Raw genomic sequence first — 18,777 nt, forward strand, 5'->3', positions numbered from 1 at the left:
TGTAATTATGTCCGTCTACACACATGCAGGTGCAGTCTGCTATCGACACTGGACTCCACAAAGAGCACAAATCTCAGTAAAGTGAGAAGCCGTCCAGTTTAATCTCCCCTTGCTCTGCTGGAGGACAAATAGCTAAAAAAAAGGCCACACTCTGAATCTAGTTCAGTCCATCACTGAGATGCCAGCATTACCTGTTCTGCAGGGATTTACAGGTAATCTTAGCAGCTCCGGTGAACCCAGGCCACAGCAACAACAAAGTGATCCTCCTCACATGTGCTGTCAAAGTGTCCAAAGCCATGCATCTTATTCCTCTGTGCTGTGGAGCCTGATTGTTGTCAGAAAACTGTTAAAAAAGAGTCCATCTGTTCTTCTGACATTTTCATTACGACAAACACAGAACGTGTCATTCATCATGGCTGAATCCTACGAGCTCGGCTCACAATCCTGCTTCCATAACTCCAGTGAAACACATTCATGGTTGGATTGATGCGCAACAAATAGAGCCAAATGTTCAACCATCTACTTTTTTTTTCTTTGGGAGGGTGCTCTGTGGAGAACAGCAGATACCTGGGAGTTCAGCTGGATTGGACTAGAAGTTGTAACACAGAACCTGGATAGCTGAGATGTTTGGGCCGAATACGGCCTACTTTTGGCTCAGTTATGACACTGGCAAGTGTTGTGTGGACCAGGTTTGCTCCAAATATGAGGAGCTGGCCTGTACATAGATTACAGCAGATGCCTTGTGGGCCACATCTGGTGGTCATGTGACTGAGTTCCTCTAGAAGAAAGAACAGAGCAGACTCTACTTCTGGATGATGCTGAGATCATTCAGTGTCTAAATCAAGATGTTGCATCTTTTATCAGTCTGTGGTGGAGAGTTTAATCTGCTCTGTAGCATCTGTTGGTCCAACAGAACCAGAACCAGAGTCTTAAAGAAACAAGAAACAAAGTGTGTTCAGCCAGAGGCTTCTTCAGGTCCAATCCAAAACAGATACAGGACATCATTCCTGCCAGCATCCATCCATCCATCCATCCATCCATCCAGTCTGTAGGATATAATTCTTCTGTAGGTGAGGGTAGGAACGTAGATTGACCAGTTAATCCAGAGCTTCTCCTTTTAGCTCACCTCTTTCTTCAGACCGGTTCAGTCCTCATCACTGCAGACTCTGTACTGATCCTCCTGTAGATCTTCCGCTCCATCCTTCCCTCAGCCCTGAACTAGACCCACAGATAGTTAAACTCCTTCACTTGCGGTAGGACCTCATTCCCGACCCAGAGAGGACACTCCACCCTTTTAAAAATTTCCCTCTTAAATGAATAAAGTATTCTCATTTCATCTCAGTCGTGTCCTGAGACTTCAGCCTGTGGTACTGCAGAAACCCCATGACCCCACCATGTTGGAAAACAACCATCATAAACTCATCTAGCGGTCATTTCTGACTTCACAGCTGATTTATAGATCTACAGTACATAGATAAAGGATCATTCTGCAGGATTAAACTAAATTACACATCTCTGGATTATTATTTGAGTTTTATGACTGAGTTTCTTTTCTTTTATTATTATTATTTCATTAATTCAGTTTTTTGTTTTGAGTAAATGCAATATGCTTACGTAAAATACGAAAGAAAGTCATTTATAATTTCATTTCCAGTCACTGTGATTGTGGCTGAATGCCAGTAATTTCCTGTTCTGAATATATCTGACACACTCAGTCACACTGAGGCCATGACAGGTTATTCCTCTAATCTGTAGTGTATCATCACAGACTGTCCTTAAACATGTCTTTCTCTTTCCTTGGCTCAGTAGCAACAGGTGCTCCGGCTCAGGTAGGTTGGGTGGAAATGATGCAGCATCATGCATGCACAGCCTCACTCTTCTCTGCAGCTGAAACGTTGCATGGTGCCACCAACACTGCTGCAGATCTTTGGCCGGGTACTTTTTATACCTGCACATGCACATCTGCAGTAGCTCCTGATAGCAGAGAAGCTGAAATTGTTGGCATCACCTGAGCGGTCTTTGTTGAAGTTTTTGCTTTTTGCCTTCTTGCTGAACTCCTCCCTCGGTTATCAGAGCTGAAAGCTTTCCTGCTTCCCAGCACAAACACTTAGCCTAGAGCAGCGAGCGAAGCTGAAAGATCACCCAGCGCCACAAGCTGATCTTCTCCCTTTGGTCTGTCGTTGCAGGATCTGCTAGTTCCTGTGGTTAGCATTTTACCTGTAACTGAACCTTCCCTGCCACAGCTTCCTGCAGGTGTATCTACTGTCAAGATGGAGCCAGTCTCTCCAGGTTTCTGCTTCAATACCCTTTAAACTTTGTAGTTGGGTGGGCAGTGATGGACACCCTGTACTCAGCTGAGTTCATTTTATCTTTATATTTTCTGTAAAAAGTTCTTTGTCTTTGTTTAGGTGAGTTGAAAGCCCTTTTAACAACACAGTGCTGGTTGTTTTCATTGTCCATTTCATATCACAGGATAGAAGGGCAGACATCAACACATGATGCTGTTTTTTTTTGCTGTGATGGAGGAAATATGTCATTAACCACTCAGATCAAGATAAATGACTAAAACAATCCTCAATAATAAGAAACAGAGTTGAAAAATCATATGGAAATGCATTAATGCATTAACGGTGCTTTCTGCAGATACTGGGGTTTCTTTCCCCTGAAGACCAGACTGCCAGTATGAATCCACCACTGAGGCCGGTTCGATACACATCTCGATACGCTGCCAGCCATGCGATACATTAACGATACAGTGAAGCCCCCTGCCGATACAATTCATTAATGATTTGACAACAATTTGACATCATACAATGTATTTGTACGATACGATTCGTTCTGAGATTCATAACGATTCATCAGCCCAATTACTTTGCCCTCTCTTTCCCTGGGAAGGATGTATTTGATACTACCAATAAACAATAAATCCAACTTACAAAGATGCAGTTAAATATGGAAGAGGATGGTTTTATTCCTAATAAACACTAAATCATAAAGAAAAAAAGTTTTTTTCATTACTTTTGTTTTCTACTCATACATTAAATTTATTTAGGATTTTTTTAATCAATGTTCTGTGATGGACTGGTGACCTGTCCAGGTGTACCTGCCTCTCACCTGCTAACTGCTGGGATAGGCTCCAGCCCCCTTGTAATGTGTGATTTTAGAGGTTCGTGGTGGTCGGCAGATGAAACACACAAAGTCAGAGTGCTAGAATAAGTGTGTCAGGTTTATTCCCCGCAGCTCATGACACTCATCATTACATCTCAATGGGTTCAGCCTTATAAGCATAGCATAGCTTGCCCTACCTTTGACACGGACTGGAGAGCCAACAGTCCCGGTAGAGTGGCTTAGAAAACCCCGGCTGGGCGTTCGTATACGTAACCCGCAGCAGACTCTACCGAGATGTGGGATTTCCCCGTCTTTATACTTATTTAGAAAAAACACAACATCGCATGAGAGAGAGGATGGCCGGTCCTTCCCACAGGCGAGGATGAGTCCTGAGATCCTGTCTTGTAAACATATTTACAAGACACCCTTTTCTCACCCTTCCAAAGATAGGCAGTTACACAGTTCCCAAAACAAGCAGAATAATATAACATGCAGGTGGTCACTTGGGAACAAGCAGTTATATAACACCAATAGTATACAGATGGTCATTTTAGGACACAAATTAGATATTCCCATATCATTCCACCTCTGGCCTAAAATGGCCTTAATTCATAAAACCTTCACCTTCCCAGATAACATCATCATCTTCAGTATGGCCAGGAGCATGTTGATACTCCTGGCAGATAGTATTGACCCAATGACACACGAAATCTAACAACTCCATTCGCGTGGCATATACATCATTGTGCACCCATCGATCTTGATTACTCCAGTGCATATAAGTGAACTGATCTACATCAGTATCTGTATCCACAGTTACATGATAACACATCGTTCCATAAGGTCCATCTTCTGCTAAAATATGTATGTGCATCATATGGTCCTAGACAATCGTTGTTTAATCCGGCGTATATAAAGACATGTTAATACATTGCATAGCGTCAATACACATAAAATAGCCACAAGAATCAATAATGGTGGAGCTACATATGTTCTAGCGGTGACAGACATTCCTGAAAAAATGTCCCACCAGTGATGAGCACTGTCCATCTCCACCATCCTTGCTGCATGCAAAACCTGTTCCCGGTTAACTAGAGTTGTTACTAAGGCACGGGTAACATTCTGAGAATGGCTAGACATAATATCTTTAAGATCACGGGAGCGAGACAGTGCACTTTGGAAACGCTCCAGAGAAATTCGCCATGGTAGGTGTAACACTTTCCACTGGACAGCCGTCAGATGAGATTCTGTGGTAAAGTTAGTCAACCTGTAAGTTACATTGTGCCAATGCCATAGGTGTAAACCTTTTAAACAACCTGAGAACGGTACAGTAGGCAACTGAGTATGGTTGTGAGTAGTAGCTACGCAAAGGGTGTTGGGGCCCACTTGCCATAGCATGTCGCTAGCTGGTTCTATAAACCATTCACACAGTGCCGTGTCTCCTGTAAAGCATGGATTTCTATACCCTTTAGATAAGAGGCAGGCTTGGCCTCGATCAGTAGTTTCACAGTCCGTCAGGTCATACGTGTGATTGGTTTGGGGACTAAACCATTCACCGTGAGTTCTCAAAAACATATACTTATTATGTACGACCAATGGTAATACCTGAAACTTACAGATGGTGATTACTTGAGTAACATTCCACTGTATCCAACTTACTGTACACATGGTCATATTACATCGAGTCTGTTCAGGTTTTATTTGTAACCATAAAGCATCAGATATATCAAACAATCGTCTCCATTCATTTGGGTTAGGTGTAGTTATTACCCGTACAAACCTCTCCTCCTGTAGTCGGGAATATATCACCTGTAAACCACACACAGTTGCATCAATAGCTTTGGTTACATTTATTAAAACATCGGCAGTGTCATTAAACAATCTAGTTTGCCATTTCAACTGTTGTTGTAAAATGATTGCAGTCTCTTTTTGGGGTCCTATAGGGACCGGCATCCAGTTCCCCAGGCGATGAACGGCCTGGCTAGCTTTATTTCCAGTGTTGGGCAACATTGTCCAAGTGATTTCTCCTGTTCGAACCACAGCGTGTGCTTTTTCCTGGCAGGTCGTCACCAGTGGAGCTGTATGATTTTTAATTACTAGTTCCTTTGGCAATGCGTCCACTGGGTAAATAAAAGGGTTAGTCCGATTATCTATGGTTGTAGCATTTCTTAACTGATAAATTGGCAATGTAACAGGCCTCATTGTTGTTGCGTTCCTCCAGCCCATTCGAAACTGAACCACTTCCTCCATCGACTGGTGGGGGGTCATCGCAGTGACAGTGAGGGCAGCTAGCAGCATGCCCCAGCAGGCAGCACCACCAGGTCTCAGGCGGGCCCTAGCGAGGATCCTTCTGCGTCCCCTCCTTATTGGATCTTCCGATCAACCTCCTCCACTCCCACTCAGACATCCACCAGGCACACCAGGCTGAAAGAGACACATGACTTCAGAAGAATATAGCACACAGCATTAGTCTTTTAAATCCAAATCCCCCTTGACCTCTAGTAGTAAACACCTGTGGTGTTGTTATTTCTTGCACCATTGTCATATTACATGGTTTTATTACCAGCTGAGCTATTTTGTCACCTTTAGTGACCACAAACGGTTCAGCAGCTATATTTACTTGTCAGGTCCAAAACCTGCTGAGCTGTGGCTCGCAGTGGAATTTAGCATCATTTTGTTTTTTCCACATTTTAACACTTTCGCACCATGACCATTTGAGTGAGTGGTGTCACTCCTTCTGCAAGGGGTCTGTTATTAATTTGTTTAACCACCTCTGGTAAATTGCGCTTCCAATTATCTAAACTATTATCACCTGAGGCTTTCCTCAGTGAGGATTTTAATAATCCATTTAGTCTTTCAATTAACTCATAACTCATCTACCTCTGCCAGAGCCACGATCACACAACTGGACTAAGTCAACCACTTACTGCAACCTATAACTGTCGCTCTGATACTATATATCATATAATTATACAATATTTGTATCCTTTGCACATCATTCAACATTCTGTATCATCTTTGCACATCCTTTATTTACATAGTCATCATCTTGCCACTGCACTTTATCTGCCAATCCACTCTGGATTTCTATCTTTATTTTATTTCTATTTTTATTCCACTTTTACTTCTATTTTTTATTCTGTCTAACCCTGCTGCTTGTGGGTGATATGGAATGTGATAAATCCATTCTACATGGTTTTCCCATAACGTTGCCTTTTGATTACTAAATTTACAGGGGTGAACTATCAATACTCCAGAATAAGTATCTACAGCAGTACATGCATATTTACAGTTCTGTGAGACTGGCAATGGTCCAGTAAAATCCATCTGCCAGATTTTCTAATTCTCTTATCATCCCTTGTACAGCAGAAGCAGGTCTGTCTACAGCATTTAACATTAATGTCAACACCAGGGGTCTGTAATGTGGAGGACTGGTTTTTATCAGCTGATCCCGTACTGATTTGGGCACATTCATATCAGCCCATGCATCAGCCGTTCCCAGAAACACTCCTGCCCTCATCATTAACTGAGCCATATCCTCAGTCTGGCGACGACGGGTCACTGGTTTTGCCTGATACCAGTCTAACCCTTCAGCCTCGTCCCAGACATCCTCAACCCACTTCATGGGATCCCAACTAGCATCCTCCCGTACCCGTGCAGCCACGGTACGGACTTTGGCAGGGTCAGTACGGCGGGGCGGTCTCCTCCGCATTTGCCACCGAGTCTGAGCCAATCCCACCAAAGCTTTGTTCAAACAGTGATTCAGTGCGTCTTTCTCTGCCTGCATTTTCATTACTTCTTGCCTGGCTAAAGACAGCTGTGTTTCCAACTGTTCTTTTTTCTCCTGCGATACACGCCATGCTGATGCACAAAACCACGCACGCCTCTGAATCCCCCCCAACGGGGATGTCGGAGGAACAACAATTTCTTTAAGCACAGGCAATGCAGCCGCTAGAGAGCCGTCCTTTACAGCATCTCCCCACGGCTCGGGACGACCACCGCCGTCCCGCAGACAGAGCGCAACTTCACTCCATTCGCCAGTCCAACCTGGCACATCAGATTGCTCCACGGCGGGAGGCTTCTTATTATGTTTCATAAACATTTCTGCAGCCACCAAATAACATCAATTACAATGTATTAATTGTTCGTGACGCCAATAATGTAATGTGTGATTTTAGAGGTTCGTGGTGGTCGGCAGATGAAACACACAAAGTCAGAGTGCTAGAATAAGTGTGTCAGGTTTATTCCCCGCAGCTCATGACACTCATCATTACATCTCAATGGGTTCAGCCTTATAAGCATAGCATAGCTTGCCCTACCTTTGACACGGACTGGAGAGCCAACAGTCCCGGTAGAGTGGCTTAGAAAACCCCGGCTGGGCGTTCGTATACGTAACCCGCAGCAGACTCTACCGAGATGTGGGATTTCCCCGTCTTTATACTTATTTAGAAAAAACACAACATCGCATGAGAGAGAGGATGGCCGGTCCTTCCCACAGGCGAGGATGAGTCCTGAGATCCTGTCTTGTAAACATATTTACAAGACACCCTTTTCTCACCCTTCCAAAGATAGGCAGTTACACAGTTCCCAAAACAAGCAGAATAATATAACATGCAGGTGGTCACTTGGGAACAAGCAGTTATATAACACCAATAGTATACAGATGGTCATTTTAGGACACAAATTAGATATTCCCATATCACCCCTACGGCCCTGAACTGGAATAAGTGTTGTAGAAAATGAATGAACGAACGAACAAATGTTAATATTATGTAGAAAGAAAGACGATCACAAACAGACACTCCATATGGAGTTGTGAACAAAAAGTTCAGATATGAACATTTAACCAACAAGTATTTAAAAAGCCGCCATCACACCATTTACGACCAAAAAAACACACTGATGACACTGTTTAAGCCACAAAGCTCGCTCATCTGCATCTAACCCGGGCTGATAAAATGTTCCTCACTAGCCCAGTTCTGCAACTATTTTGACATTTGGACAAGGACAGCTGTGGACAGATGTGGACAGCTGTGGACAGATGTGGACAGCTGTGGACAGATGTGGACAGCTGTGGATAGTATATATGTAGAAACTAGTACAGCAAAGCAATCTAAGTATTACAATATCCACAAGTCAGTTTAACGCAGCACATAATATTAACTAATATTTTCTCCAGGTTATACCAGGTAATTCAGTATAAGCCCTCCTGCAAATATTCATCTTCTCTGTTTGGGTTGATGAGAGATGTACCAGACCCACAGCAAACCACAGCAAGGAAAGAAGGAAGAAGGTTCTTACAGCAGGTGTTACCAGAGTCTTTATTACAGGTAAACAGCTAGTGACCATCAGGCTATGTTCAGATAAAAGTTTGCAGCTCGCAACATACCAGCCGTCTTACCTGTATCACAGTGAACTCACCTGCTGTCACGGCTGACTGCTGCTGCTGGTGGGGGCTTAGAAAACAGCGTTTCTGATATTTGCCGCCTTGTCCTGACATGTCATTTAAAAAAAAAGAAGAAAAAGTCACCCTCTGCTCCCCCTTTCCTCTGTTATCCAGAGGAAATATTCAGGAGGCCCGGACTGGCCTACAGGAGCAGCGGGACAATTCCTGGTGGCCTGGGTCCACCACGTTCCTCTGCCTCCCACCTGCTCCACCTCCATGTGCTTTTATTGATTATAAAAAAAATAAATAAATAAATAAAAACCTTTATTACTGTCATTATTTGTGCCAAATGACAAGAAGAAATTGTCTGTGGGCGCAACACAGTGCCATTCAGGCCAACTCACCCCACCGATGTAGTGTATCATGATTTTTTTTTCCCGGCAAGTAGGCCAGTCATGCCACTGAGGGCCCAGGCCACCAAGAATCGCCCCGCTGCTCCTGTAGGCCAGTCCGGGCCTCCTGAATATCCCCTCCTCATCTCGTCTTGCCTCCCTCCATGTTTGCTGTTTCCTAACTGCAGCTGTGCCACTCGGCTCCCATATGTTTTGATAACAAATGCCAAAAGATGTGATGCGTTCAAGGTGCTTCAAAAAAAACGGGTGCAGAAAAATTGATAAAACCATGGGTTTTGCTGATGTGGCCATGGTAAGAAAGATATTGCGCATTTAGCCGGCAGCTGTATCCGATGCACACTGAAGCTACTGGTGCAGGGTCTGTCTGGGACCACTGATGCAGATCGGTGAATCTCTCCATCCCTCTTTGACAGATCTTACAGTAGTTCACATTTACAGAATCGAATCAGACCGTTGGAAATTAAATCACAGCTGAACTCTGCAGATGTTTTGGCCCATTTCCACCCGTCAGACTAAGCAGCCGTCCCCGTTGTCAGGACAACCTTCTAGTACCGGGTCGTCCTCTTCATCAAGACCGCCTTCTAGTACCGGGTCGTCCTCTTCATCGGGTCCGACTTCTAGTACCGGGTCGTCCTCTTCATCGGGTCCGCCTTCTAGTACCGGGTCGTCCTCTTCATCAGGTCCGCCTTCTAGTACCGGGTCGTCCTCTTCATCGGGTCCGCCTTCTATTACCGGGTCGTCCTCTTCATCAGGACCACCTTCTAGTACCGGGTCGTCCTCTTCATCGGGTCCGCCTTCTAGTACCGTGTTGTCCTCTTCATCGGGTCCGCCTTCTAGTACCCGGTCGTCCTCTTCATCGGGACCGCCTTCTAGTACCGGGTCGTCCTCTTCATCAGGACCGCCTTCTAGTACCGGGTCGTCCTCTTCATCAGGACCGCCTTCTAGTACCGGGTCGTCCTCTTCATCAGGACCGCTTTCTAGTACCGGGTCGTCCTCTTCATCAAGACAATCTTCTAGTACCGGGTCGTCCTCGTCATCGGGACTGCCTTCTAGTACTGGGTCGTCCTCTTCATCAAGACCACCTTCTAGTACCGGGTCGGACCTTTTTAATCCTGGTGTGATAGATGAAGCAGGTGGTGGAAACTTTCCTCAGAGGTTTTGCTTCATGTTGACATGACATCATCATTCTGATGCTCAGGTTGAACTTCAGCAAAAGTGTTGAGTTGCTTTCCTGTGATTGGCTGGTTAGATATTAGTGTAAACAGGAGGTTGAACAGGTGGAGCTGATCATGTGGGTGGTGAACCAGTCTACCAGTAATGCAATAATGGAGCTGAAATATTAGCGCTACATGAGCACATTAACAGTGGCAGAGAGACTCAATCTAGTGAAACTACAAGATAACAAATGAGGAGAATGTTGGCTGTGATCCTCAAATCTGTTATCATGTGTCTTTCATACCTTCATTACACTCTTTTCAAACACTCGATTCTCCAAAACTAACTGCTTGTAAGCCGCCTCCAGTGACAACTTTATCCGGACATGATCTTCACTAATTAGTAGTTTGGTCCCCGTCAGACCTTTAAAAACAAAAGTATCACCAAATAACAGATACGTTTCAAGTTCAACGTTGGCTACAACTTCACTTCCTGAACTTTCTCCATCCATTTTCACCACTCAGAATCTCCAATAACACAGCCTCCTGTTGCAGGTCTAGTGGTGCAGCAGTGAAAACGATCCCCCCTCAAACAGCCCCCTGCTGCAGGTCTAGTGGTGCAGCAGTGAAAACGATCCCCCCTCAAACAGCCTCCTGCTGCAGGTCTAGTGGTGCAGCAGTGAAAACGATCCCCCCTCAAACAGCCTCCTGCTGCAGGTCTAGTGTTGCAGCAGTGAAAACGATCCCCCCTCATAACAGCTTCCTGCTGCAGGTCTAGTGGTGCAGCAGTGAAAACGATCCCCCCTCAAACAGCCTCCTGCTGCAGGTCTAGTGTTGCAGCAGTGAAAACGATCCCCCCTCATAACAGCTTCCTGCTGCAGGTCTAGTGGTGCAGCAGTGAAAACGATCCCCCCTCAAACAGCCTCCTGCTGCAGGTCTAGTGGTGCAGCAGTGAAAACGATCCCCCCTCAAACAGCCTCCTGCTGCAGGTGTAAGCTTGATAAATACTCTGAAGGAAGTGAGAACTTTTTTCTTGTTCTCAAGGCCACAAGAACAAGAAAAAAGCCCCCCTCCCCCAATGTCCAATCAACCACATGATACTTGGGTTGATTGTGGGAGCCCCACAAGAAGAAAGTTGTGCTTGGCTGATGTGTTGAGAACAAGCTACAACATGATATTCCCAGAGAAAATGACATCATATTGTTGTCATGGTCTAAAGAACAAGAAAAACATTCTGGCATCTCATGGAAATGTAAGAGCCTTTAGTGGTGCAGCAGTGAAAACGGTCCCCCATCAAACATGTTCCCATCGTTAGGATGTTAAACTTTATATCAGGAGAAAAATGAAAAGGTTTTTTTGCCTGAACCATTTTACAGGCCAGCGCCAGCACCAGACATTATAAGGTTTTCCCGTTATAACTGGTTATAATATGTTGTTAGTGTTGCCCTCCTACATGTCGCTGGCATACTGGGGTCCTGTGAAGCTTCCTGATCCAGTCTGATGGCTCTGTATTCATGGAACTGCAGCAGGCTGTCTGGAATTTTCCTCACAAATGCCTGGAAAGTTGTTATTTTTATCAAAGCTAAATGTAAAACAGGATTAATAGAATTACCCGTCGGACTGTTTGTTTCACATCTTCTGTCCAACTAATCCTGGCAAAGCAGAGTTTACTGACACAAAACTGCAGATGTTTTGTGGGAAGTAGTTAAATGCAGCTCAGTGATGAAGATGTCTGAAGACCAACATGCTAACCTCGATAAAACACATGAAGACCTGATAACAGACTGTAGATGTGTATATTATCATGTATAAGAGAGAATAATCTATCATTGTGTGTGTTTATAATTTGCTAGAAGTAGTTGAGAAGACTTCTCCTCCTGCTCCGGTGGAGATCCTGCCATCCAACGCTGGACAGGACGTCGCTCCCACTCAGTCAGCCGGTAAAACTCACTTCTTTTTCTTTAGTTTTAAATTACATGAGAAATTTTTCATTCATCTCTGAAGGGAAATTTATTATTTTATTTTATATATATATATATATATATATATATATATACAGCTCCTCATTGATTTGGTTTGATTTATTTATTTTCACATAGTAAAAGTACAGGTATACATTCAAACACATCCAAACATGTGACGGTGCATGTGGCAGAAACCCAGTCAAATATGCTAAAAGCCACACACAATTTTCTTTTCAGCTCACTTTGAGAAACAAACCATCTAAATCCAAAACAAAAATCACATTTACTCAAAGAACATAAGTATGATAAATAATTTGGTGACAAAATTACAACCTAAATCTGCCCTACAATTTTTTGATGAACAAACTCATTCTATCAAGTATTCTCAGTCCCAAGCCAATCCGTTCTTCATCAAGTTTACTTTTTATAATTTACTGTCCTAAATGTAAGATTTTAAAATGATAATTTATCATCATTTTAAGATTTTTTTGTTATTGGTATAATTTCCGTATTCATTCCATAATTTAGCTCCACGGAATCTAAACGAAAATTGAATTTGAGATTTTTACATGATGGAAGATGGAAATTCATTGCTTGTCTGGTTTTGTAAGAATGAACTAGACTTTTACTAATAAAATAATTGCTTTGAGGAGATTTACCATGCTTTATCTTAAAAACAAATATACATATCTGATAAATATTAATATCATAAATATTACAGTTGTAATTTTGAAAAAAAGGTGCGCTTGGTGCGCCATGATTGGAAAATTTTGCTAAACGAACAAATGCTTTTTGTAACAATAATATTTTCTTTAAGTAAGTTGGGAACATACTTGCCAATATAGTATTACAATACATTAAATATGGATAAATTAAAGTATAATAAATTGTCAAAATTAGTATTTACATAACTTCTTATTTTTCTCTATTTGCAAAGAGATTTGGTGACTTTATTGCAGACAAAACCAACTTGATCTCTCCATGAAAGTTTATCTCAAATCACAGGTGCTGGTCAGACAGCTTTAAACAGCAGAAATAACTACAGGACATTTTTATTAATGCTACATTTATGTTAATGGGACATGTTAATCCAGCAATCTATACATCTGTTCATTGATCCAACAAAGGAAACACGACGTCATAATTCACGGTTCATGTTCTTGTTTCATGTGTTTGGTTTTTGTTATGATCATGGCTTATGATGGTTTCTTGTATTTAGGGTCATGTTAGTCTGTGTTGTTCCTGCTCTGATCAGCTGATCAGCTCACCTGCTCTGATCAGCTGATCAGCTCACCTGCTGTGATCAGCTGATCAGCTCACCTGCTGTGATCAGCTGATCAGCTCACCTGTGCCTCCCTAATGCCTCGGTGCATTTAAGCCTTTGGTTTCAGTTCCTCCATGCTAGTCCGTTGTTTGTTGCTTCTGTTGCCAGGGATATCTTTCATGCCATGTCACATTTTTTTGCCTCCATAGTCTTTTGTTTTTCATGAGTTTAGTTTATTAAAACCTTTTCCTTGCACTGGTCAGCTTCATGCCTTGCACTTGTGTCCTCACATTCTCGACACATGAGGATCTAAAGGTGTGATGAGATCAGACCGAACTAACTGACCTGGTTATTAGAACTACGTAGTAAAACTATTTGTTTTGAGACTGTAAATATATCCTGATTTAATCTGGTTGAAGCTGCTTTCAGATCAGATGTTTTATCTGCTGTGGTTCCTCTGATGCAGAGGTGGATGAATGCCAGATCAACCCCTACATCTGTGGGCCAGGGATCTGCTACAACACGGCCGACAGCTACACCTGCCACTGCGATGAGGGATACCAGCTGGATGGCAGCACATCCACCTGCGTAGGTAAGAAATCCTGGAGACGCCGTCCGTCCTCTGCAGGTCTGCAGAGCAGCATCATTTACCCGGAGCTCCGGTCTGCAGCAGGAAAGTTGTTACATAAATCACCTTCAACCAAACTTGGGCTCGCTATGTTTCCAACAAACATTCCCATTTCCAGAAAAACTGGGATTCATGTAAATATAGACAGATTCCAATGTCTCCTGTAAAATGGGGCTTATTGACAATAGTAACTTTTTAAGTAAACCTTCCGTCAGGTTCATGAAGGTGGGTAGACCGACCCCCTTCCCGTCCTTTCAGACTGGTGAATAAAGGCAAAGGGATGGACCAGCTGGCCCTGATTTGCAGTCAGACACCAGAAAATGTCCATAAAAGGTCATGAGCCTTATGGGATGTGTGCAGACAGAAAGTCTGGCCTCATAATTATCCTGAAGGTTTCTCAAACAAACTTCTCTCATGCCCGCACTTTTTCTTCTACAAACACAAACTATTTATCAAAACATATTTCCTGGCTTTCATCCTATATTACATTTATTGCGATAGACCTCATGCTTTTCTCTCAAATCGTCTCGCAGTGCAGCGTGACGCCCCTCCTGGCTCCACAGGCTTCCATTACATTTTTTCCTTTGACTTCTTTTACATCTCAGGAGGTGTTTCAACTCTTCTGAATAGAAGAGATAATCAAAATTACATCTGCGTGTTCGGCAGACATTTCTGCTGCTCACGGTTCAGGAATGCGACTTTGTTTGCAAACAGCGTCTGTTTGTTCGAAGGCTACGCCGAGCTCATCACACCCATGAGGGATGTAGTTGTTTTGACAGCCACACTTCCTGGTGAGAGGGTCCAATACCCAGACCTTTCCATTTTTATTTCCTTTTTATTATTACCCTTTTATTATTACCTTCACCAAGGACTTTTTTCTTCTAGCAACATAACTCAAACAGTTATGGACATTTTTAAATGAAAGTTCTGAGGAAATCTCAGAAATGGAATAAAGGAACAAGTGATTAGATTTTGAGGGTGATCCGGATCAACGTCTGGATCCAGGAATTTTTTCGTGGAAAGGAAAAGGAGATAGGAATCATTTTGCCATTAGAGTTTTTACTAAAAATAATGCTCACAAGCACTGGCAAAAGAAAACAATGTGCTCTTAAATGCTTCTAGTTTATAATAATAATAATGTTGTTGTTGATGATGATGCTAAACAACAGCAGCCTGTTTCCATTTTTTTCATGACATTACTTTTCATTATTAGCTGAGGTTTGGTGGGTTTGTCTGAAACATCTGCTGGTTATAAAACAGCTGGACGGATCAGGTTCAGAAACATCATGATGGAACGAGGGGTGTCTTCTCTAAATCATGGAGCAGAGTGGGTGCAGGTTCATCTTTTAGGGGTCATGAATGTGGTGAATGACATGATTCAGGTTCTGAGATACAAATCCACTCTTCTCTAACCAGTTGACTGACAGGTGGTGGGGGTAGGGGTGGAGGGGGGTCAGGGGCACTGACCCCATCCTCCCCCAAGATGCAGGTTCAGAACAAAACAAGCAGAAGTGCATTGCATGCTGCATTCAATGACACTTGGACATCTGAGGTTTGTCTAAGTGAAGGTTAGTTGACACTGAATATTCATTACCTCCCATCATGCTTTTCTCTGCAGATACACACAACTGGTATTTAGTTTTTTTACCTCCAGCCACAGTTATGGTTGAGAAGAAATCCTGACTGATCAGACAGGAAGTAGCTGAAAACATCACATCACCCCTGTAGCCCTCTGAGATGATGATGATGATGATGATGATGGGACATAGGACATGTTTGAGGAAGTGCAGTGTGTTTAAGATATGTTGACAAGGATTTACTCACACACAACTTTGTTATTTACGTGCACATTAGCGTGTCCCTCAGGTCACACACACATACACACACCTGTATTTTCCACAAGTGTATCTTCACTTCAGAGAGTATATCTGCCTGCAGCCCCTCCCTCACCATTTCCATCACCATGGTTACAAAGGTGCTCGTTTTTGTACCATGGCTGCTGCTCTGAACTGAGCGCGTGCAGTAGCCCATCTGAAGTTCTGCAGAAATGTTTGTTTTTTCCTCTGGTGACCAAAACACTCCTGCTGGTCTTCACTCAGCCGAACGAAAGTTCTTTACATGAACACATTCTTACTAACATAACTTGGGATGAGACCAGCAACCACATTGTTAACGAAGTCTGCACCACCCTCCTCCTCCTCCTCTTCATCGCCCTCACTGGGACGGGAATATGAGGCAGTCTGTCATTAGGTGGTTTCTTGTCATTTCTACACACCTCTCCCCACCCAGCAGAATGGCTGTGAATGAGGGAAGTGGGGACGAGCAGGCCTGATGGTTATTTCCTACAGCGGCAGAAAAATCTCTGCTCAGCTGTGGAGGATGAAGGACCACATTAGGATGTTTTACGAGGTCTAAATATGTCTTTTATATGCAACCAAAGTATCAGTTAGTAAGAATGACACAAAACATGCTCCAAAGTTTCTGGTTTTAGGTAAAAAAGAATCACTGTGGCATTGTTCACTCAACCTTTAATGAATAATTTTCTACTGGACGGATTCAGTCCTGTTATATAAAGAACTACAGTTTCGTTCGCTCAAAGCTCAAACTCAGGTGCTTCACTTTGGAAACTTGGTCCCAGTTTTTATTAAATCCTTAACGTGCAACAGTAAACTTGTTGGTGAACATCAGTTCTCATTAAACATCTTCATAAATCTGAAAGGAGCCAAAGATTCAGCTGGTCTCTTTGTTTGTTCACCCTGGAGCGGCGCTGAGCTTTTCTCTGTAGTTTCAGGTAGATACCTGAGTGAAGTCTGGAAAACCTTTTTTTCTCTAAAAAGAGCTTTAATCCATATTCCTTCAGACAGTTAAAAACTTGCATCAGCCTAGTTTCATGTTTTTCCAATGTCTTGGAGAATTCATATCTCCATGCACTTTTCCAATAAAAGCTGGAACGTTCTTGGAGCGTTTGTAATGTGGCTTCTGGTTGAATGTGTGTGTCACAGCTTCAGAACTTTTAGCACTGCTTCACACCTGCTTCACACAGCCTGAATGATGTTGACAGTGACAGCTTGGAACGAGCATCACGGTGTAGCTCATCTAGTGTATTAGTACCAATCAAACTTTGTGGCTGTGAAGCTGCACGGACATCTGGGACTACTGGCAGCAGTGTTAGTATTACAGCTTTAACCCCTAGAAACTCCTGGCTATCCATTAGCTCCTTCAACCTCCAACAGCTCAAATAGAGGTTTCACCTGCAGGCAGGATGAGAAACAGTGACTTGGGAGCCTGTGTCTACAAACAGCTAACTTTGTTATCCTCTGTTTTTACATGTGCTGCTCGTTTTGCACCGATCAAACCTTTGTAAAGTTTGAAGTTGTCAATTTAGGCTTGACATTTGAATATTGCAGGTTTTTTGACAGTTTTCTAAGACTTTTATTCCGTGGGACATGTTTGACCCATTGCAGTCTCCATCTGTCCCTCCACAGGAACCAGCGTTATTTTGAAGACGGAGTATTGTCGTGTTGGCTTTCTCATAACTGCTCTCAGCTCTGTTCTCTTAGCAGCACCCAGGTCCAGGTTGGGATCAGAAAATGTGTTCATCCCCCCACAGCAAAAACAGTAGCAGGGCTTAGGCTTTGCTACAGGAAGGGGGCTTAAGTGTTGTTGTTGCATTGTCAGGTTTTTGTTGTCTATTTGATTTGGTTGTTCTTTCTTAGATGCATCTGTTTTGCTCTGTTTCATTAATTAACTAACTTTTTAGATCTGCAACTTGCTGCTGTAACTCATTTACACTGTTCTGAGTTTACTCCTGTTACCGTCATTTCACTGACATGTTGTACATGGGAAACAACTTTCTGGCTTGTGACTGAGATGTCGTTTCATCCTGGTGTTTATTACCTCTTCTCTAATGTTGGAGGATTTTCCTTTATCAGCTCTAGCTGTATATCGGAGAGCAAGGCACTTTCCCAACAACCTCTGCAAAATTGTTTGAGGAGGTATTTGTCAACCTCATGTGTCTGGTCTCCCCTGCGCACCTCGAGGTTTAAGGCCACTTGTGGGCAATAAATATAGGCAGAAGGTTTTTCTCCAGGATCCTGCAGTGTGTTCATAAAACATACAAACAGTTCCTCACCATTTTCTGCTGTGCCAAATGCAGAGTCCAATACCTGAAGATAGACTGTGGGTGATGTCTCCGGACCGAGATGGCGGATTACATCTGAAGCAAGTACAAGAAGACTTTCAAGAATCTTTCTAGTTGTTTCCAAGACATGGCGGTGTCATCCATCATTAGTTCAACATGTGAACGCCAAGTTTCATAATCGGAGTCATCGTACGGTCGAGGAGTCGTTCCAGAAAAGGCCCTCAATCTTGAGGCAGAAAGTGCACGTGGAGCATTATCTTCATTTTTAACAAGTGCTCCACCATTCTCTGCACTTCTGGTGGGTTGAGCTCATTTGAGCTTAGAGTCGGTGATGTTTTTGGTCTGGGGTTGTGGGTTTGTGGATGTTATTAGGATGGTGAGGGATATCAGCTTGGAGGAGCAGCATTCTGGCTGGGCTCTGAGGTCAGTTCAGCTGTATCCTGGATATCTTTGTGCTCCTCTGCTGACTCCAGAGAGCATACAGACTTCTCTATTTTTAGATGACATCTCAACTAGGGCTGGGCGATTAGTCGAATTTTAATCTCAATTACAATCTGGGTTTTCAACGATCATCAAAATTAAGTGATCCGATGTTTTGCTCCTTCTGAGTTTACTCTTGTGCTGATTTCAGTTGCAAATCGAGCGCCACTGGCATCGCACCGCTCTGCCGCAGACTCCTCCCACAGCCTGTAACGCTCTGCCCCAGACTCCTCCCACAG

The 18,777-nt window shown here is 43.2% G+C and overlaps 1 protein-coding gene across 4 annotated transcripts in view; it reads left to right on the forward strand.

The window, feature by feature from the left end:
* The window catches only part of ltbp1 (latent transforming growth factor beta binding protein 1), a 216,987-nt gene that overhangs the window by 152,546 nt on the left and 45,664 nt on the right, over positions 1-18,777 (forward strand). For 2 of the 4 annotated variants that reach the window (XM_042010090.1, XM_042010093.1), the window contains 4 exons: positions 1,807-1,829; positions 2,187-2,289; positions 11,918-12,001; positions 13,756-13,881. In XM_042010090.1, the coding sequence (XP_041866024.1) occupies positions 1,807-1,829; positions 2,187-2,289; positions 11,918-12,001; positions 13,756-13,881 (336 nt within the window). Of the gene's footprint in view, positions 1-1,806; positions 1,830-2,186; positions 2,290-11,914; positions 12,002-13,755; positions 13,882-18,777 lie in introns of all 4 variants that reach the window. The other 2 variants (XM_042010092.1, XM_042010091.1) reach the window with 2 other exon arrangements.

The sequence above is a fragment of the Melanotaenia boesemani genome, chromosome 16 (genome assembly GCF_017639745.1).
Source record: "Melanotaenia boesemani isolate fMelBoe1 chromosome 16, fMelBoe1.pri, whole genome shotgun sequence".
Taxonomy (NCBI): Eukaryota; Metazoa; Chordata; class Actinopteri; order Atheriniformes; family Melanotaeniidae; genus Melanotaenia; species Melanotaenia boesemani.